Source organism: Balearica regulorum, chromosome 24, assembly GCF_011004875.1.
Source record: "Balearica regulorum gibbericeps isolate bBalReg1 chromosome 24, bBalReg1.pri, whole genome shotgun sequence".
Classification (NCBI taxonomy): domain Eukaryota; kingdom Metazoa; phylum Chordata; class Aves; order Gruiformes; family Gruidae; genus Balearica; species Balearica regulorum.
Genome location: NC_046207.1, coordinates 7,321,348 through 7,342,980, shown reverse-complemented (window position 1 = coordinate 7,342,980; position 21,633 = coordinate 7,321,348). Strand labels below are relative to the sequence as shown.

The 21,633-nt window shown below is 56.7% G+C and overlaps 2 protein-coding genes across 24 annotated transcripts in view; one reads left to right on the top strand and one right to left on the bottom strand.

The window, feature by feature from the left end:
- Nucleotides 1-8,852, top strand: part of TANC2 (tetratricopeptide repeat, ankyrin repeat and coiled-coil containing 2) — a 248,943-nt gene extending 240,091 nt beyond the window's left edge. For 15 of the 20 annotated variants that reach the window (XM_075775485.1, XM_075775496.1, XM_075775498.1 and 12 more), the window contains one exon: nt 1,174-8,852. In XM_075775485.1, the coding sequence (XP_075631600.1) occupies nt 1,174-3,130 (1,957 nt within the window). In that variant the 3' untranslated portion in view covers nt 3,131-8,852. The remainder of the gene's footprint in view (nt 1-1,173) is intronic. The other 5 variants (XM_075775502.1, XM_075775500.1, XM_075775487.1 and 2 more) reach the window with 1 other exon arrangement.
- An 845-nt stretch (nt 8,853-9,697) lies between these two features.
- On the bottom strand, nt 9,698-12,868 carry CYB561 (cytochrome b561). 4 transcript variants are annotated; one of them, XM_075774992.1, is made up of 6 exons: nt 12,730-12,868; nt 11,871-12,078; nt 11,546-11,644; nt 11,371-11,474; nt 11,135-11,292; nt 9,698-10,445 (listed from the first exon to the last, which is right to left on the bottom strand). In XM_075774992.1, the coding sequence occupies exons 2-6, from the start codon at nt 12,070-12,072 to the stop codon at nt 10,247-10,249; spliced, it is 762 nt and encodes a 253-aa protein (XP_075631107.1). In that variant the 5' UTR covers nt 12,073-12,078; nt 12,730-12,868; the 3' UTR covers nt 9,698-10,246. The 4 variants fall into 4 exon arrangements, with proteins under 4 accessions (XP_075631107.1, XP_075631105.1, XP_075631104.1 ...); XM_075774990.1 differs by lacking the exon at nt 12,730-12,868 and adding an exon at nt 12,213-12,226; XM_075774989.1 differs by lacking the exon at nt 12,730-12,868 and having other exon boundaries at nt 11,871-12,206.
- Between the last annotated feature and the right edge of the window lie 8,765 nt (nt 12,869-21,633).

Genomic DNA, 21,633 nt, shown 5'->3' with positions numbered 1-21,633 from the left:
GGCTCCTGGCCCAGCTGATGCTGCGCTGTCTGGTCCACCGGCTCTTGATGTGGGAGGAGAAGCCATGACCTTGTGTTCTGCAGAGAAGTCCTGCTAGCTGAGCCACACTGACCTAATGCCTTGCCTTTAGTGGTTTTCCTCTCCGTTGTTTCCAAAACACTTGTAAGGAGGCATAAGAATCAGGTTCCTTTCCAGATGATACCACCCTCCCCCCCATACAAGCGTCCTTATCTCCCCAGGTCTCCCCAGCAGAAACCATCACCAGTCTGGCTTTTCTTCTCTGTTTCCCAGTTTGTGCCCAGCAGCAGCACAGCACAGTCTGGGGAACAGGAGGCTTTTCCTTCCTCCACCTGGTTTTTCAATGGCTTGTGCAAAAGCTTGAGCTGGTGTTGGGAGGCGCTGGGGAGTTTTTCTCTGCGATCGCCCCCAAGATGGCAGTCGTGCTCAAACATGGTTTTGCTCAAAAGCAACCAGTGTCCCTGTAAATGACAACCCCCTTCCCCAAACCGCCACCTCCTTTTTACTCCTCGCAGGCTGGCCCTTCCCCTGCCAAGGCCTCCCGGGCGGCTCGCGGGCTCCCAAAGGGTGCTCGATTCCTTCGTTCTGAAGAAGTTAGCCAAATCCATTGCAAAACTGGAGAGACAGGCCTTGCCTAAAGCACTGACCCGTGGGAGCCCCTGGGCTCTGGAGCCAGCCCTGACGCTGTGTGGTCTTGGCATCAGGCAGAAGTTAAATTTTCACTGGCGTAAGCGGTTGCAACTCTGTCAAAGCTGCGCTTGTTTACAGCAGTGGTGAGCTCAGCTCTTAGTTAGCGATGCTTTGGTTTCCCCTTCGCTAACACGGGGGCAAAGCTCACGGTGGTGCTGAGAGGAGTAATTAATTAGCCTGTAACGCGTACTGCAGAGGACAGGCATCTTTGCTAGTCTGGGTTGTGCCATCTCAGGACTCTGTTCCCCTCTTCCCCAGAATGGCTGGCAGTGTTTTCCTTCGGTTTGGATTAAGTAAGTCCAAGGGAGGCACATAATACAGAGTTTGAGAGACGCAGCCAGCGGTAGCAATCACAGACATCTCCCTCAGTAACACGGACGAGCCACTTAACCCTCGGGAGCCTCTGAGAACGGCTCCATTCAAATCCAGAGTAATTTCAGTTCTCATTTCTGTCCCTTTGTCAAGCAGGCAGTTTTCAGCAGCCCTGGAGGACCTGAACGAGGCCATCAAGCTGTGTCCCAACAACCGTGAGATTCAGCGGCTGCTGATGCGGGTGGAAGAGGAGTGCAGGCAGGTGCAGCAGCAGCAGCAACAGCAGCAGCCGCCGCTCCCGGTGGAGCCTGAACCTGAAGCCCAGCACGAAGAGCTGTATTCTGTGCAAGATATCTTTGAGGAGGAATACCTTGAGCAGGATGTAGAAAACGTTTCCATTGGCTTGCAGACAGAGTCCAGGCCAAACCAGGGGCTGCCCATCATCCAGAGCCCACCCCCGTCCCCAGCTCACAGGGACTCAGCCTATATTTCTGGCTCACCTCTTGGCTCTCATCAGGTCTTTGATTTCAGGTCCAGTAGCTCCGTGGGTTCGCCAACCAGGCAAGGGTACCAGTCCACGTCTCCAGCTCTGTCTCCAACGCACCAAAACTCACATTATAGACCCAGTCCTCCACACACGTCCCCTGCTCACCAGGGCTCCTCTTACCGCTTCAGCCCACCTCCTGTCGGAAGTCAAGGGAAGGAATATCAAAGCCCACCACCTTCTCCTCTTCGCAGAGGTCCTCAGTATCGTGCCAGCCCCCCAGCAGAAAGCATGAGCGTTTATAGGTCACAGTCCGGTTCCCCGGTTCGTTATCAGCAAGAACCTAGCGGAGTCAGCCAGCTCCCCGGTAGACCAAAGTCTCCGTTATCCAAGATGACGCAGAGGTCTTTCCAGATGCCCCAGCTCCCCGTGGCCGTGCCGCAGCAGGGGTTGAGGCTGCAGCCGGCCAAGGCGCAGATCGTGAGGAGCAACCAGCCCAGCTCCGCCGTCCATTCCAGTACTGTAATCCCAACCGGTGCTTACAGCCAGGTTGCCCACTCGATGGCCAGCAAGTACCAGTCGGCGTCAGGGGAAATGGGGGTTAGCCAGAGCAGGTTGGTCTACCAGGGCTCTATCGGGGGCATCGTCGGTGACAGCAGACCAGTGCAGCATGTTCAGGCGAGCCTCAGCGCGGGAGCCATCTGTCAGCACGGAGGTCTGGCTAAAGAAGACCTTCCCCAGAGACCGTCCTCGGCGTACAGGGGGGGTATGAGATACAGCCAGACACCTCAGATCGGGCGAAGCCAGTCCGCTTCCTACTATCCAGTGTGTCACTCAAAGCTTGACCTGGAACGTTCTTCCCTCCCCGCCAGCCAGCTGGGCTCTCCAGATGTGTCTCATCTCATAAGAAGGCCCGTCACAGTTAATCCCAGCGAAATCAAGCCTCACCCACCAACTCCAAGGCCCCTGCTCCACTCTCAGAGCGTTGGCCTCCGCTTCTCTCCTTCCAGCAATAGCATCTCCTCCACCTCCAACCTGACTCCCAACTTCCGCCCTTCTGCTTCGATCCAGCAAATGGAGATTCCTCTGAAGCCAGCTTACGACAGATCGTGCGATGAACTTTCTCCGGTCTCTCCCACGCAGGGGGGTTACCCCAGCGAGCCAGCCCGTTCCCGGACCACACCGTTCATGGGAATCATAGATAAAACCGCTCGGACTCAGCAGTACCCCCATCTCCATCAGCAGAACCGGACCTGGGCTGTGTCGTCAGTGGACACTGTCATTAGTCCTACATCTCCTGGCAATCTCCCCCAGCCAGAATCATTTAGCCCGCCTTCTTCAATCAGCAACATTGCCTTTTATAACAAAACCAACAATGCACAGAACGGCCATTTGCTAGAGGAAGACTATTACAGCCCCCATGGGATGCTGGCCAATGGGTCCCGGGGAGACCTCCTGGAGAGAGTCACCCAAGCCTCCTCGTATCCCGACGTCAAGGTGGCAAGGACGCTGCCTGTGGCGCAGGCCTACCAGGACAACCTGTACAGGCAGCTCTCCAGGGACTCCAGGCAAGGGCAGACATCCCCAATCAAACCAAAGAGACCATTTGTGGAGTCTAATGTGTAAAAGACGCTTGTTGGAGTAAGACCCTCATGTTTTCAGCACACACTCCCAAGCTTGATTTCCATGCATATTATTATTATTTTTATTTCTCTTTGGTAGCTACATGACCAAGTTTCTCCGGTACTTTGTGTGGTGGTCAGACAGCCATGCACGTGCTCCAGCCCTTTCGTTCCCCAGCTGACCGTGAAGCCAACATCAGCCGAGCCAGTATCGTTTGCCCAATTCCAGCTAAGTTCCCCACCAGGATATCTTAGTACGTGGTGCGGGGTGGCCCAGAAATATCCCCTACGCAGCGGGAGGTAACCAGCTCTTTTTCAAGAGACAATCGTGTTCGATTTAAATCGGTTTCTTTTGGCTCAGCGAGCTCTTAATTCTGATGGGAATTCCTAGCGGGAGCAGAGCAGGGATCACAGGAGCCTTTCCCAAGGCTGCATCCGCAGGTCCCCATGCCAGCCGGGTCGTTTGGCTCTTTGCCCCCAAAGAGCAGATTGTCCGCAGTGAGCAAGGGCACGATGTGTTTCAGTATCAAGGAGCTGTGCACAATAACCATCCTGCTTCATCTGGTTTATAGCAGTTTAATCCGAATTGGATTCCTTCGTTATTTAACGGCATCATCAGCCAGAAGGGGTGGGGATCACAAGATGCCTTGCTACTTTGCAAGCCGTCGGCCAGGTGCCCCGACACTGGTTTGCTCTGGGGCATTGTACAAGCATTGAGAGTTTAAAGTTGGCCCTTCGTACGCATTTTAATCAGCCACGGGAATTGGCCAGAAACCTCTTGCGCGTGAACTGGGATTGCATCAACAACTTCACACCGTTAGCAAACGACTGCACCTCACACACAGCACCACGTTGTCACCAGGACGGTCTAATGTTGGGGGTTTCATTTGATGGGGTTTTTTTACTTGCAAGGAAAAACAAAAATCTGACTTAGAAAATGGTGTTCAAGGAGGAAAATTGCAATTTTAAAATTTTTTATTACTTTTTTATGATGAGGATGCATAACACGGCACGAGGGTTCCTGAGACAGGAAGGGTCCATCTGCAAACCCAGCCCTGCAACATCCCTTCCCTTCGAGTCGCTCCTGCTGGGGAGCCAGTGCCGTAGCGAGGGCTGTGCTCCTCTGAGCATTTCCCGAAATCTTGGAAAGTGATTGCCGTGTTCTGTACCTGCAGATAGTAGAGACCACCTTTTGCTTTTTAAGGATCTGTAGTTAAGAGAGAGATATTTATAATTTATTTATGCGATCTATTTCAGGACTTTTTTTTTGGTTTTTTTTTTTCTTTTTTTATTTTTTTTAATCAAATACAAATCACATCAAGACAGTGTGAAAAGCAGGAGATACTTCCAAAATCCTTTTTATAGGATTTTCAGTAATTTTTCAATTATTCTCTGAAATTTTTTGGGGGGTGGAGGGACTTTCTTTACAGATTCATTTATCACTGGTGGGTTTGTAATCTGCCTTTTCAGTTACTGAGGGTGAAGGGTGGGACGATCGGGGGGGGGGGAGAGCGATAACCCTGTAGCTTGTTTTAAAGCAAAATAGTGCCTGTTGCCCGATGCCGAACCTCACTCATATCAACTCTTAAGAGCGATTTCAGTGCTGAGCAGGAGGAGCGATACCTTTCGGTGTTTCCAAAGGGCTATGCGAATAGATGGCAAGACTTCTTGAACCAAATCACGGGGTCCAACCTCTGCTGGTGTAAATGAGCATATCCCCAGCGCGACATCAGTGCAGCTACATCCATTTACACCAGATAAGGACTTGGCCCAAAACTCTTTAGCAAACCCTGGCTTTGATGGGGCTGTTGTTTTTTTTTTCCTCTGTGTGGATCAGCACATCTCGTCGCTATTTCGTTGCCTAATTTGCTCAGAGCAAACTGGGACGTGCACATCTTGGGACGATGGAGGCTTGTGTCTCGTAGACACCTTGAGAGCGTTCGGGATGGGGGGCATTCCTCCACGGGGTCTGGAGATTTGGGGGCTCTTTTGGGCTATTTAGTGTTTGTCCAAGCCAGTACTGGATTGAGGTTGGTGTTTCTTTCTGGAGGTGCAGCCCAGTGCTGACTCTGCTTTCTTACAGGGCTCTGTACAGCGGGGGGGCTGCCCGCGCCCGCGGGGACACTCAGCTCCGTGCACTATTTCTCTCCTTGCAGAGGAGGTGTAATGATTTTTTTTTTTCTTCCTCTCTTTTTTTGAAGCAGCGTGTTCTGCTTCGTAAGGAACACAGTTCTTCTCCGCGTAGAGTGACCTATAGCTGGTACGTGCTTGTCCGTGGGCCTGGAGCAGCACCAGTCGCTTTCCCCAGCGCCTCCCATCCTCCAGCTTTCCTGAATGAGTGAGTGGCTTCCTGCCTTTAGTTGCTTCTTTGAAAGGAAAAAGTAACCAAATTCAGCCCCGTCCCTGTTTTGTATGGCCGAGCGAGATGCGCTACGGCCGTGAGCCGGTTCTCTCCGCTGAGATGCAAACGGGATGGTCCGAGGGCAGCGATGGGAGAACTGCCCCTGCTTTGCTTTCGCTATTCGCTGCCATGGGCTCCCAGTCCTTCCGAAACGTCCCCTCACAGCACTTCTGTGTATAACTTTTGGGTTTATGAAGATGTTTTAAGGGAAAAAGAAAACAGCTCACACTTTTAACACAAACACCAAGCTGAAAGAAGGCTTAAATACTGCGGCGTGCAGGTTTTTTCACAATACCACATGTTACATTTTTCACAGGATTCTTGCACTAATGGTTTTCCATCTGTTCTCTCTGTAAATGGGTGCACTTTATTGTTTGAATTTGTTACTATGATAAATACTGGATATTTAAGCGTGAGTAGTGTCTTCATTAGAAAATAGCAAAACAGCTCTTGTCTCTTAGTGTATTTTTAAAAAAAAAATACAAAAAACAAAGCAATGAATCATAACATTTATAGCACAAGAACTGACTCTTGTATATAAGCATCAACAGATTGATTAATTTTTAAATACAAAATGATTTGCAGTGGTTTTAAAGCGCTTCCCCAGCAGTTCTCTTAGGGACAGTTGAGGCAGGAGGCTGCTGTGGTTCCCAGGTGGGTGAGGAGCACGCCTCTCCGAGGAAAAGCTGTTCTTTACACAGTCCCCCGTGTCCTCAAAGTCACAATTCAGATTTGGCGTGGACGGAAAGCAGAGGCCGTTCCGTATCGTGCTGTCGTGCGTGGTCCTGCTGAGGGGCGCGCTGCGGTACGCGTGGCTGGGTGGAGCGCCAGGCTCAGCTTCACCTGACGTCCCTTCACGCTGTCATCTTAGACCCGGAGCTGACAAGCCCGGGCCACATTGCGGGAGCATGCGCAGATTTTCAGACACGGTGTTGTGTTGTCCGTCCATGCCATGTGTTTAATTACTCTTTGAGTAATTAAGATGTGGGACGATGCTGCCAGCCGGCACCTCCATCCCCTCCCCAGCTGCAGCGGCACCGCTGACGAGCCCCCATCTTGCGAGCGAGTAGGATTCTTGGGGGCACCAAGTAAACCAGGTTCTCGATGACATTGAAACGTCCAGGTTTGGTTCTTGGGGCGTGTTGGGTAGGCGACGCTGAGGCCGAGCCCTGTGTTCGGCTGACCTTCCCACCAGGTGCCTCTCGTCCTCTGCCTGCGGCCGCTCCAAGAGCTGGGTGTGCCACCGTAAAGCCGAAATCTTTTCTCCCAGCTTCGGGTGTGGGTGTCTGACACGTCCCTGGTGGGGATTCACCGGCTCTTGCTTTGTCTCCCAGGCTGGGAGGATGCTCCAGTCCCAGGGGAGGGGACACCCGCCTGGTGGGGGGCTCTGCAGGGGTCCCCACCAGCCAGGCTGGGAATGGCATTGGAGGGCTTTGAAAGTAGTCATCAGTGCTTACGAAAGGGAAGGTTTTACAAAGACAGATCCCTTGGGATCCGTCCCCAAAGGCGAAAGCGCTGCGCAGCCTGAGCCACCTTCTCTGTGCCGCTGCTTGGGAGGGCACAGGCTGGCCGGCTCCCGACAAACCGAGGCATGCGTATGTCTGTCTGTCTGCCGCCTGGCACCAGTGCCTGCAGGTGGGTCCGTCCGAGCACTGAACTTTTGGGTTTTTTTTTTTTTCTTTAACCTGGCTGTAAAGAAAACTGCTTGGCTAGTGTGAACATTTGTGTGTGCGTATGACAAGCACCTAAGCCATACTTGGATTAGGTCTGGAACCAGGGTGGCTATTAAATTTGGAGCGATTCAGTCCCCTTGTGTAAAGGCTGCTGTATATTCAGGGTTACCCAGAAGAAGTCTAGCTAAAACCGAAGTGCCAGCTCCGCCTTATCTAGAGAAACAAGCAAGCCGGCGTGCCTGCTCGTCCTCCGCCTTCCTTGCAAAGGTGGGTCTGCGGTGAGCTGTCGCGAGCTCTTTGGTGGTTGTACTTTGCTTTAGTCTTGGGAATTCAAGATAACTCTTCTACCGGGATTAAGTGTTTAACCAAGGGCTTAGGGGAAGAGCTGTTGTACCCGCTGGGACCTCTGCGGATAAATGCCTTCACCCCGTGCCAGTTGCTCTACGCAAAGTCTGGTGGGGTGCGTGTTGGACACAAAGCACAATGGTTGAAAGTTAACGTGTGGATTTTTTCAGATTTGTGTGAATAATTGCTGGATTTTCATTCAATCAAACTCTTTTTTCTAATATAAACCACTAAGGGCTCAATTCTTTAGCAAGATGCATTCGTGTCCAACTCCTGACTATACAGCTGGATCTCACCGCAACTGTTACAGACCTACCCAAGAGAAAATACAGCTAGTGCGACTGTCACTGGGAAAACCAATGGACATCAAACCCATCTGCTGTATCCATTCCTCCTGCTCATTTTCTAGCTGTCACAGTACTGAGGAGTCAGCAGCCGGGTCCCATCCGATGGGATCGCATCCTATAGTCGCGAAAACAGAGGGCTGCTTTTCCAAAAGACTTTGTCCCTTCTGGGCGACGCTGCCCGGGGACGCCGCTGGGGCTGCAGGTCGTCTCCTCCAGCGGGTTGGGGTCGTGCTGGGTGGGTGGGAAAACCTCACGCCCAGGGAACTGGGTCACTTCACCGTGGGTCTGCCTCGCTGTGCACTGATAAGCCAGACACTGGGAGCAGCACTGTGCGCTACGTAAAGTCCTTTTTGTTGTTCCACCCAGAGACTCACGTGGACTCTGCCAGTACTGCCGGTGTCATCCCTGTCCAGCCTTTTCTTTCCCATAGTGTTGCATTCAGCGTCTCGTCTCCCTTCTGTCTTCACATCCAAGAGGATCTGAGCTTGGTACAAACACGTACAGTACACGCACCTTGTGCTTTGTACAATTCCCTGGTTGCCATCCTCTGAGACACTTGCTGGGAAGATCTTTAAGACACTTAAATTTTCCTTTAGCTTTTCTATAATTCCGATGTAAAGGACTTTCTCTGTACAGTATATTATTCAATGCATGTTCTGTTCTCTCTACCGATATATTGAACACCACACAGTTGTGATATTGTGCAGTGGGAAGAGCAGCCCCTGCCGACAGCAGAGGCCTTTGCCTCTCATGTATAAGGAAAGAAGAAAACATATTTTTTCCTTTGCTGTATTTGCTTGAGCAGAGTTTTCTTGTCTGTACATGTGAGCTGTGAGATAGATGTGAAAAGTTCAAAAGAATGCTTCCCCCCCCCGCCAATGTATACAGATTGTAATCTGTACAATGAAAACTGTATGTATGAAAAAATGTACTTATTTATAAATGGTTAACACTTGGAAATGGCGTCTGGCCTGGTGTTTTTCTCACACTGCGATGAGCAAAGGAGCATGCCATGGCTTCTTGGCATGGAAATACCTGGGAACGTCAGGATGGCGTGGGGGTCGGGTCTGGCTGTCGCTGTGTGGGGACGTGGCACCGCCGGGAGCAGGAGGGGACGGAGGCAGCACTGCTGCTGCCATTAGCGAAGGGGCATTGATGAAATAGGGGAGGGAACTGCACCGGCGTTGCCTGGGTTAAATTGTGGAAAGCACAGCTCGGCGTTGTGGACGCTGGAGCCCTGCAGCTCCCGAGAACCAGAGCATCCGCCCAGACCCGGGGCTCGGTTTTGCAGCTGAACACCTCTCGCAGCTACGAGCATCCCTGCCTGCAGCCGCCGGGCTGGATGTGCAGCGCTGGAAGGACAGAGCACATGGGGGTTGTGGTGAGCAAAAACCCCTGGCTTGGGCTTGTGTCTTTGCTGGGGCTGCGCTTGCTTTGCAGCACTGGGATCAGGAGCTTCAGGTTTCCGGCAGCTTCGCCCGTGCAGCTGCCTTGCCAAAACCCAGGAGGAAGAGGGGTTGGTTTCAGCAGAGGAGATGAGCCCAAATCGGGAATGCACCTCATGGCAGTGGGTCTCCCCTGCTCCATGGGCACGTCTGGTGCGTGGCCAGGCCCTGGAGACACGTCGCCGTGGGGTCCATCACGCAGCCACTACCGAGCTCTACAGCACCGGGTGCATGGCATGGAGCCCGCACGGGACAATCCCATCCCAAATACCCACCCTGCCCTCCCCAGCCCTTCTCAGCTGCCCACGGTGTGTGGGAGCTCAGGGGTACCCTAAAACCATGAGCTGGAGGAGGATGGGGTTAGCTGCAAACATTTATTAGGTCAGGAGCATCCACTGAGCAGACAACACATCGCACGAGAGGGGAAAATGTTTTTGGACACAAAGAGGCTGAACCTGCACAGACACTGGGTTACTCTGAGCCCCCAGGGAGCCCTTTGAGGGGCAGCAAGTGGGAAATTTGGATGATGGCAAACATCCCCTCAGCCCATTGGCATCAGAATGGGCTTTGGGCTTCAGCCGCTCGCTCCCACCCCGATGCCCAGAACAGAGCCCAGGGCCCCCTGTCCCTCCTGCCCCGGCGATGCTGCCAGCCCCTGCCCCTGCCTGCAGCACCGCGGCCCCACAGGGCTGGGGACAGGCTCGGGGGGTCACTGGGGGCTGCATGGGGCAGAGCAGAGGATTAAGCCCAAGTGAGGCTGAACCCAATGGGCAGCATTACACCAACAAGCATGTCCTTCCCCAGCTGTCCTCGTCACCCCAAGCCAGGCAGAGCCCCAAGACGGGGTACATGGGGACATCCTACAGACACCACGAGGTGCCTGTGCCGGGGACCGGGGAGCTGGGGGCATCACTGGCTGCCGCCATCGGGGGTCTCACCCTCTGTCAGGGTCTTGAAGTCCATGGAGAGGGCCAGCTCCTCAGCCAGCGGCGGGCGCTTCCAGTCGTCCCGTGTCAGCACGTAGCCCACCACCAGCCCAAAGGCCAACAGCAGCACCCCCAGGGTGTTGGCCAAGACACCCTCGGGCACAAAGTGCCTGTAGGAATCCCTGCGGGGGCGGAGGGAGATGCTCAAGCCTTGGGGTGTTGGGTGGCCTGTCCCTACCCTGGCTGGGACCCTTCCTCCTCATCCTCATCCTCCAGGCACACATCCTGGGAAAGGTCCCTTCCCCCCCAAGTCAGAGCAAGAGGTGATACCCCTGCCTGGGTGCTGCTCACTTTGGGGAGACACTCCTGGTGACAACTGGGGGTACAGTCCGATAGCAGGGCTATAGGCAATCCCCTGCCAGATGTGCTCCCCCAGTCAGAGGGAGGTGGCTCCTGGGGCGCCCCATAGCCGTGTCCCCATGGTGCTGGGGCTGGAGGGGGACGGGGACACCCCAATGTGCAGCTGGAGCCATCACCGTGTCCTCCAGCTGCCAGGGCAGAGCCCTCGGGGATGTGACCGCCCCGGGAGGGGGTGGGGGGGTGTTCTGAAAGCACCTGACTGCAGGGAGGCGAGGGTGGATATTTTATCCCCACCCCCAAAGAAAGCTGTTGCAGGATCCAGCCCTTGTTAAACATCCTCTGGGAAGTGACTCAGCAGCAGCAGAACTAAAGGCCTCCAGGGGAGATATAATAGCCATGGAGCCACATCCTGATCAGGGGACGACAGCCTCTGCCCCATGGGGCTGGAGCAGCTCTTTGCTGGGGGTCGGTGGGGTCTGGGGGCTACCACCACCCCAGCTCGGTCACTCACTTGATGTTGAAGAGGAGCATCTCGGTGATACCCAGCAAGCAGGCGGCAATGGAGAGGGCAAAGAGGGCGATGCCGAAGAACACGTGCTGGGGTTTGTACCGCCCACGCAGCGAGGAGGAGGCACCGGGGAGCAGGAAGAAACCGCAGCCCAGGAGCCACTGCAGGGGTGCGGGGATGTTACAGGACACTGCGGGGTTCCTTCCCCCACGGGGGCCCAGGGGATCCCCAGCCCTCACCTGCAGGAGGTAAAGCACGAAGGCGGCCATCCCACACCAGCTGTGCAGGCTGTACATGTCAGGGATGCCTTTCGTCCGGTGGGACTCAAAGACGGCGACGATGCCTGCGGAGAGGAGCCCGTTACCGCCGGGGCCGGATCCAGCCCCATCTTCCCATCCCAGCCCCAGCGCTCACCGACGAGGGCGATGACCAGTGCCAGGCCGTGGAGCGCTGCGTGCAGCACCTTGGTGGAACGCTTGGCTTCGTGCCTGAAGACCCGGTAGACCAGGAGAGCTGCCGGAGAGAAGGCAGATGAGCATCCGTGGGGAAGGCAGATGAGCATCCGTGGGGGTTCCCCTCCTCCCCGGCACCCTGCATCTCCCAGGGGTGCTGCACACAGGCAGGGGATCCTGGAGCATCTTCCCAGTTACCATTTTGCCCCCCCCCTTACTCCCACCCAGCTCCAGGGGCTTTGACAGCTGCAGCGGGGACAGGGTGCTTGTCCCACGGCCCCACTCACCGTCACCTTGGAGGAAAACCATGCCCAGCACCATGCAGAGGGGGTGGACGTTGAACTGGAGGGGGCTGTGCCAGGCCACGCCGCCCCGGTAGCGGCCCAGCCAGGCACCCGTGGTGGCCAGCAGCGTCAGGCCCAGCAGTTGTGACACGGCCACGTACGCTGAGAGCCCGGCGGGGCTGGCAGGCGGCGGAGCCCCGTCCATGCCGGCCTGTGGGGACAGAGAGCAGGGGGGGCAGCGAAGCCACGGGTGGCCCCACATGGCAGTGGGGGTCCCGGACAGACAGCCCCGGCACGGGGTCCCACTTGGGCAGCGTCTGTCACTGCCGCTCCGCCCTCACCTACCGTGGAGCCGGACGCTTCCTGGTGCTGCCGGAGCCGCTGCGTCACCCAAGCCCGGAGGTGGCTCCCGGCCACCACGGCACACCCGGTCCCGCGCTCCTGTCCCTTACCCTCCTGCCTCTACGTGCCTGCTCCTGCCCACATCCTGCTGCCCCCTTCCTCCTGCCCAGCCCTCCAACCACACCATCCCTCCCTCCACGTCCGTGTCCCACTCCATCCCCGTCCCACTCCATCCCCATCCCACTCCATCCCCATCCCGTGTCCCACTCTTGCCCCCTCCCCACCCCCAGAGCCCCACAACAACCCCCCCAAACGCTGCTGGGGGAGGCAGCACAGGGACAAGCAAGGCTGCCTGGGAGCGCGCGCGCGCACACACACACACCCCCCATGACAAAAGCGATGGCTCTAGGGGGACATGGGGCTGAGCAAACCCCGGTGCTGGGGGTGGGACAGACACACCATATTACCCAGCCGCGCTGCAGCCCCACCAGAGACCTGCCCCGTGGCCCCCACAACCCACCTGCACCCGCGTCGTGCTTCGTGCTGCGTTATCCCCTGGTGCTCCCCGCTGGCCTGGGGGGTCAGAGCTGCCGCCAGCAGCACAGCCACCTCTCCTGCTCCCCGCCAGCCAGGGCCAGCGAGTCCCAGCGCCAGGGGCCCACGTCCCACCCCTGTCCCCAGCCCCGCTGCGGCTGCCTCTGGGGAGGAGCACCGGGCCAGCTGCTGTAGACAGACCCACGGTGCTGTCGGGACCGGGGGACGGGGAGGGGGGATGCATTAAGACCACGCACACACTTTATTCCCAGCCACCTTTATTGGATCAGCCGGATAAGTGGGTTACGGGAATTGGTTTATCCCATTAGGTAGCACTGCAAAGGCCGCCTGCCCGCACCCGGCCTCGCTGCCCGGGGCCATGGGATGCTCTGCAGGGAACTGGCACCCGGACCAGGCTGGGGGGTGGGGGGCAGCGAGAGCCACCATCTCCTCCCTGCATCGCAGCAGCCCCCCGAACCCTCACCTCTGCCGTGGGGCTGCCGGCTCTGGTGGGGGCCACAACTGGGTGCTCACATGGCCCCATCCTGCCCCCACATCTCCTGCCAGATGCAAACACCTGGCTCTGCCAGCAAGTGGCCAACCTGGTCCCCAACAATGCTGGGGACGGAGGGACAGGGAGGGACGCCCCCCGGGAGGGACCCCCCCCCCGACCACGGGAACTGGCAGTGGGACACGGGGAGGTGCCTGTTGGAAGTGGGCTCTGCGAGATGGCCGTTAGCCCTAGAACTACCCCGTCTGAGCGCTGGGAGAACTGGAGTGGCCGGGCATCTTTGCAAAGCCATCCCGTGGTGGGGACCTGCCCCCCCCCCCCCATCCCCCTGCATCTATCTGCCCCAGTACCCATCCACCCCCCCCCCAAGTGCAGCCCTGGTACCACCCCCCCACAGGGCAAAGCTGGTGCTCCCCACTTTTTGGGGGGGGGGGGGGGGGTGTGTGTCTCTGGTTAGACCCTCCCCACGTGGCCTGGGGCAGGGGGCGGGGGGAGGTGACTGCACTTTGCATACCCCCGCAGCCCCTCACCATGGCCTCTGGCTGGGAGGGGTCTTGGGGGGTGTCTCTGCTCTTTCCTCGTGCAGGGGAGGGGGCTCACTCCAGCTCAGAGCCGGGGGGGGGGGGGGGGGGGGGGGGGGGGGGGGCTGAGTGATATATTGGGGGTTGGAGGTGGACACCCACGCAGCCCCCCCCCCCCCCCACGTCCCCCCCCCAAACCCTACCTGTGGGTGCTGCGCCAGGCCCAGCGGTGACAGTGTCTGAGCGAGGGACAGGGCCACCGTGTTGGCAAGGCAACGGAGTGATGGCAGAGCGAGGGGCGGGGGGGCTGCACCCCCTCAGCATCACTGCAGAGGGAGGGGGGCCATTGCACAGCGGGGAGGGGGAAAGGGAACTGCAAACCTGGGGGGGGGACGGACGGGGGGGGACCTCCACGGAGGGAAGGGAGTGGGGGGTGTCTGTGTATTTTGGGGACAGTCCCCAAGGTGCTGGCAGCATCTGTGACACACACACCCCCCCCAACCTGTGCCAGGCCTGCCTGCACCTCCCTGAGCCCCTGCATCCTGCCAGACCCTAGCCCCAAACCAGGGGGATTCCCCCCCCCCCCGCCGCTGGATCAGCCCCCGGGGGCCGTGTTCTGTGTACAGGGCACAATGGCTCTGTCACCGTGTAATTTGGATTTATGTGGGCAGCGCTAATGAGGGCCTTATGTGGATCTGGCTTAATTGACTCCGGCTCATGCCCTGCACCCCATCAGCAGCAGCAGGGTGATGTGCCAGGAGCCAGCACCCCCGCAGGGCCTTTGGCGGGGCTTGTGGGTCAGGGGCTGGCAGCAGGGTGACATGTCCCCAGGGACACCACCCCCCCCCCCCCCCCCCCCCCCCCCCCCCCCCCCCCCCCCCCCCCCCCCGGCTCTGCCTGCCCCCTTCCCGGGAGACCCTCAGGCACCACCATCCGCTGCCTGCCCCCCCCGGGATGAGAGGAGAGGGGACATGGGGACATGGGGGACATGGGGGATCCCCCCCGCCCCGGCCTGGCTGCAGGCAGTGTCCCCTGGGGGATGCAGCACTGTGCAGTGGGGTGAGCAATGGGCCGTGTGTGTGTCTCTATGTGTGTGTGTGTGTCTGTGTGTGTCTCTGTGTGTGTCTCTGTGTGTGTGCGTGTCTCTGCGTGTCTGTGTCTGTGTGTGTCTCTGTGTGTGTGTGTCTGTGTGTGTCTCTGTGTGTCTGTGTGTGTCTCTGTGTGTGTGTGTCTCTGCGTGTCTGTGTGTGTGTCTCTGTGTGTGTGTGTCTCTGTGTGTCTGTGTCTGTGTGTGTGTCTGTGTGTGTCTCTGTGCGTGTCTCTGTGTGTCTGTGTGTGTGTCTGTGTGTGTGTGTGTCTATCTCTCTGTGTGTGTCTGTGTGTGTCTGTGTGTGTCTGTGTCTCTGTGTGTGTGTCTGTGTGTGTGTGTGTCTGTGTGTGTGTGTCTATCTCTCTGTGTGTGTCTGTGTGTGTCTGTGTGTGTGTCTCTATGTGTGTGTGTGTGTCTATCTCTGTGTGTGTGTCTGTGTGTGTCTGTGTGTGTCTGTGTGTGTCTGTGTGTCTGTGTGTCTGTGTGTGTGTGTGTCTGTGTGTATGTGTGTCACACGGTGCCACTAGGTGTCACCCGGAGCCCGCGGTGCGCAGCGCCCTGGGGCGGGACGGAGCGGCCGCAGGTGGGACCTGGAGCACCCGTGGGAGCCGGGGTGGCCGGGCACGGCCCGCGTGGGCTGGGCACCGTCCTTGGGTGTGGAGCCCCAAAGGGACCCGGAGCACCCCCCGAGCCAGACCAGCCCTGCTGGAGCAGCTGGTGGAGTCCGGAGCACCCTCAGCCCTGGACCACCCACGGGGGCCGGAGCACCCTGGGACCTGGAGCGGCTGGGGGGATCCCGTGTTACACCGGGGTCAGGTGTAACGGCCTCTGCTCCCCCAGCCCTGCCCTTCCCCTCGGGCACGCGGGGCTGCTCTCCTCTGCCCAGACCCTCCTGAGCAAAGACACCCCAAAGACCCTACTGGGGTTCCCCCCAACATCCCCATCACCTTCTCCCCCTCCGTCAGGGACTTGTGCCGTGGGGCACAAACCCCAGGAGCTGGACAAACCCCACCACCAGCACGTGATCCAACAGAGCCGAAATCCCGGTGCAGCCCCAGGGCCCATGGAGGGCTGTCACACCAACGGCAAAGTCTGGGGGGGGCGGGGGGGGGGGGCAGAGTCCCAGGGTCACCACCCCGAGCCTTCGCGCGGGGGAACAACCCCGCAGCAGCAGGAGGCCGTGTACGGCACTGCCATAGGAGCCGCTGCCGCCTCCCAACCTGCGGTCGGGCTTTATCGCTGTGGTGGCTGTTGGGAAATGGTTTACCAGCGCTCATCAGCTGAGCCATAAAAGCCACCATAAACTGCAAACCTTGAGCCGCTGGGCTGTGCCCCAGCTGGAAAGGCCGGCCGGGTGTCTGAGCAGAGCGGAGGGAGGTTCCCCTCTGACATGAGACCCCTGAAAAGCCTCAAAGGGGATGAGATTTCAAGGTTCATCCTTTAGGATATTTGGCAAGGCAAAAAGCTTCGCCCTCTGCTGAGAACAGCACTGTTGTAATACAATACAAAACATATTTATAAATGTTTATAACTGTATCCAGCCCAACCATGTCGACTTCCAGCAGCCAAAAAGACACAGCAGCCCTCATCCCTACGTGATTAAATAGCCGTGGTTGCTTGTCCCATCCCCACAGCAGGGACAAACCCAGGGGTGGCAGAAGGCAGCATTTGCTGAGGGGTCCCTGCACCCACTGTCACGTGCAAGAGGACTCGGTGGCAGCTGATCTGAGGACAAACAGGCACGCTCCTCTTACCGGGGAACAGCGAGCCATTTGTAACCAGCTCTTTAATTACAGACATTGCTGGGGGCATAATGGCTTTATTAAATCTGCCTGAGCTTTCCCTGAGCTGGCAATAATGAAATCCTCCCCGCGCTGCCAGGGCGGCGGTGTGCCGGTCAGGGAGCAGAGCCAGTGCTGGCTGTCCTGGCACGGACCTCGGGGCTCAGGGCTGCTCAGGGATGTTGGGGGATGCTCGGGGACGCTCGGGGCTGCCACAGCTTCCTGAAGATCAGCGAGTCGAAGTGGCTCAGCGGAGGCTGCTCCGGTTCCTCAGCTATCGGCCAAGTCCGGCTCCTGCTCCAGGTTTGTCCCAGGCTGCTGAGCACCCACGGATCAATAGGACCATCATCAACTGGTAATTCATGGTAAAACCAGCAGTTCCTGCCCTTCCCCAGCTGCTCAACCCCATCCTGGCATGGGCAGCTTTTCCTCCCTGCGCCTGAGATTATCAAATTACCATTTTGCTGATCTAACCTCTTTTGGTTTGGGGTTTGTTGTTTGTTTTTTTTTTTTTCCTTCCTAAATCAAGTTTTTATAGCTAAGAAATGCTAATTTGCAAGATGCCTCCCTGGAGGATTGCAATTCAAGAGCCCAGCTGTCTCTGAGGATCCGAGCTGCTGCCTGAAACACCCCAAGCCACTGCAGTTCCCCATGAAACCCCAAACCCGGGGCAAAATTAACAGTTTTTTCACTAAATATAGGAGAAAAAAGAAGAAAAAAAAAAAAAGTCATGTTGGAAGGTTCTGTGGCTACCAAGGGAGTGGCTGTGGGGTAGCTCAGGATTACGCACAAATTGTCCTGCTGGGACATGCTGGGGGGTTGGTCCCCAGTTCCCTGGGGTCCCGTGCAGGCTGAACAACTGGTGATTCCCAGCTGCGACAAAGCTCCCCGGGAACCCGGCTCCTTCCCCAGCCAGAACACAGAGCAGCCTGGCTGGAAAACCCTGCAAACCCGTGATTTTCCTCCTTCACCCTGCCCTCCTCCTTGCCAAAAGCACAACTTTGCTGAGCCGGGCGGGCGATACGATCAGCGCAGCCAGTGCAAACACTTAATCTCTTTCAGAAGAGGCTGAAGGTGTGTTTATGGCAGTTTTTTAATAGCAGCTTGGGTAAACAGCCACGATAACCCACACCAGGCTCGCAGAGGATGATTAATGCTCCTGGAGCAGTCACACTCGCTCACCTTGGGGCTGGGATTGTTTTTGATTATTAAAGAAAGGGGGGAAAAAAGGGGGGGGGGGGGGAATAATGGACTTTGCCATGTTTCATTGGGCTGATGGGTGCAGAGGGAACACGTTGGCCTCTGCGCTCACCCCGTATCGGTGCGCAGCACTGGCTGGCTGGTGAGGGAGGGAGGGACGGAGGCATGTAGGATGAGGAAAGAAGGATGAAGGATGAGAGATGAAGGAGGAGGGATGAAGGAGGAGAGATGAAGGATGAAGGAGGAAGGATGAAAGAGGAGGGATGATTTCTGGCCAGACTTTTACTTCTTGCCCCATGATGCTCCCAGCCACATGCCTGGCACTGGGCACATCTCCTGTACTGTGGCCGGGGGCTCCCCAGGGGCTGACTATCAGGGTCTTGCATTTATTTATGACCTTCCCAAGATGTGGGCATCATGTAGGGGTCCTGAACCCATGGCTTCCCTTAGCACGCTGCATTTTCAGGACTTTGCAATGTCATAGCACATCCTCAGGCTGGTGGCGCTGGTCCCAGTCCGGAGGATGGAGCTGGAAGAGATCCTATGGTGGAAACCACATCTCCATCCCCTTCCCATCCACCTCCAGCCCCACCGAGCTGCCCAGCACCGAGGCTGGGGGAAACACTTGGTCCTGCTTGGGCTGCCCCATGCAGCCAGCCTGGCTCACATGTATCCCCGTGCCAGGACCAGCCTCCCCGGGGCCATAAACCCTTGCCCTAGGGCAGACGCGTGCTGGGAAGCATTTTTGTGGGGCAGGGTGGCAATCCTGCTGATAAGGAGCATTTCTGCTGCGTTCAGCCTCTGCCAAGAGCTGAGTGTGCGCTTTTGGTGATAAAGAAGCAATCGCTGCTCCAGGGCCAGGGGTGAGCTCCCCATGGCCCATTGCACCCCATCCCCAAGCAGAGGGGACACGCCAGGTTTTAAATACATCTTTTATCCAGGGAAAAGCTGGAAACCGCCCCATGGTGTTGCCAAAAATCCTCAGCAGAGATATTTTGCAGTCAGACAGCAGCACGCAGGAGCAGGGACTCCTGGGTTCCTCTTACCATCCCAGTCCCCAAGCACAGGTGACATTGAGGGGCTGCACTGGCCACAGCACTTACTCTAATGGTTCACAAATATTTTAGCAATCACAGATCTGAAATAAATGGCAAAAAACTCGGTTGCTTGGAGGGTGGTGGGTTTGGGGTTTTTGGGGTTTTTTTTTGGAAGATTGAGAAAAAAGCTGTTTGTTTAGATGAAAAAATAAAATGGGAGACATGGTTTTTTCCCCTCTCCCTTATGGCAGTGTCACCACATCTGGGAAAGCAGCTTAATGAATTATACGCTATGATAATTAATTGACTTCATCAGTAAATAAAGCAGGAGCCTTTAAACTTAGTGTCCAGAGAGGGAGGAAAAAAGTTCTCCACGCAGTGATTTGTACCAACTGGTGCAGGAGCCGTCGTGCCCACGAAACCACAGCCATCAGGAAAAGTAACGCAGAAGGCTGCATACGTGATAAAAAAAACTCTTTTTGAAGTTTAAATCAGAAGGGAATCCTTTCTCTCCCCTCCAGAAGCTCCTTGGTTGCCCGGAGAGATGGATTAGATGGGAGTTTGGAAGCACTCTTGAATGCTTTGAGCAATGGGATGAAGAAGCCAAAAACGTGGTTTATTATAAAAGAAGGGGGAAATGGGTTTGAGCATCCCCAGCCAGAGGCCGTAGGGCTGGGATATACCCAGAAAAATCGCCAAATCTTCCCATCCCCAAATACCTGCTTCTTCACACAACCACCCCTGCTTGCCCTCTCCCATCACACCACTATCATGGCCAATACCTTACAGCTCCTCTAAGAAATATTTGCTGTCAAACTCCTTATTTCCTTATTTTGGGGGCTCCTGGGCTGGGGGCTGCACCAGCGGGTGCCCCTGCCAGCACTGCCCACAGCAGGCAGGGAGATTTTCCAGGTCTGGTATGCCAAGGAGCTTATCCAAAATGCTGAGAGCAAGTCGTGCTCCTTTGCAAGTGAGGCACCACCACAGTTGCACCCTCCCACCCCCTGATGTGCTGCAGTGATGCTCTGGCCATCACACACGTGTCCACACACACGTGCTCCAGGGAGGGGGAGGACAAGGACTCCATGCAGCTGGTGATGGCGATGCAAGCATCCTCACAGCCTGGGGACACCACGTCTCGCCCAGTGTTCCCCAAGCCAGCGTCCCCACAAGCGGTTCAGCATCCGTCTCCGTGGCAACACATTTTTCACATCCTTCAATACGTCCTGTCCCTCTGGTCTGTGGCGCCAGCAGCCCCAGGTACCTTGCACACTGGGAGCAGATGGGTGTCCATCACCCACCCTGGCACTCCTGAGAGGGGTGGGGAGAGCGGGGACCAGCCCTCCTGCTCTGCAGGGTGTCCCATGGGTGTCTCTGAGCCCATCCTCGGTGGGGGCTGGGGGACAGTGTGTCTCCAGGGAAGCACCAACAGATATCTTCAAGCTTGCAGGCGTCTTACCCGCCTTCCTGGGCCAACAACCACCTGAACTGCCAGCAGTCTCCCACACGTAGGAAGTTCTTCTGCCTGATCCCAGCTGGAGCTTTATAGGATGTGATGCCACAGAGCTGCGGGCATCCTTGGAGATGCAGCCGTCAAGAGGACGTCTCACTCAGTGCAAAGTCCCACAGCATCAGCATCAGCCCCTCTTGCACCACCCTTGGAAGATGCTCACATGCAAAATGATGTAAAGCTGCCCCTCCCCTGCAGGGTCACCCATCAGAAACACCAACCTTGGAAAAGGCCTCCCTCACGGGAATTTCCAGATAACAGTGCTGTGCTGAGATTGCGGAGCCCATTTCAGCCATGCCATTCGCCGAGACCCCCACCGGTGCCGGAGGCTGTGCTGCAATGCTCCGGAGCTCGGAAAACCCCTCCCCGGCACAGCTGGGAATAGAGGCTGGCGGGGCGCAGGAAATCTCCAATCATCGACACTTGGTCACCAGCCAAATTGGAGCCAAACCAACCATTTTTTTCCAACTTCCCAGTAAACTGGAGTTTCCAGAGACCTGCGGCCGGTGGGGAAAGGGGTCAGCAGGGGGGAGCTGCAGGCAGATGCTGGCTTCGCCCCCAGCTCTGTGATGTCTGGGCTCACAGGCAGTGTCGGTGCTGTTGCAAACCCAAATGGGCTCAGGGTTGGGGGGATGAAGGTTGTTTGGGTGCCCACGTCAGGCAGGGTGCGAAGCTGTGATTTTTGGAGGAAGGTTTAATAGACATCAGAGAGTTCCAGCCTCCTAAATACCTTTCTTTTTTATTCTGGAAATGCCTCTGCAAACCCCATATGGTCCCCAGCCCTGGCAGGAGGACTCATCCCTTGTTGAGGGGCCACACAGTCCCCATGGGGCACCCCATGGGCTCACACCAAGGGGCTGTGGCAATGCCCAGCTGTGCTGCAGCACCCAGCAGGGCCAACAGGTCAAGGGGTTTCTCTCTGTGACCCCCAAAAAAGCTCTCCCTTCCATGGCAGGTGTCCACTGCGTCCCCATGGGGTGTTGCACCAACAAGGGGTGATGGGCTCAGCCAACCTAAGGCCTAAGCTCAGCCTGGGCATGGCTCCCAGGGCTGGGGCTATGCCCTGGGGGAAAGGGATTTAGTTAATTAAAAAGGAAAAAAAAAACCCAAACTATCATCAGGCCCACCGACACAGGTCTGGTTTTCATTTTGAGGGAACTTTTTGTTACTCATTTGTCATCAGCCTAATTCCTCCAAGTCCAAAACACTTGATGTGATGTGATGGCATTTCCTTCAGAGC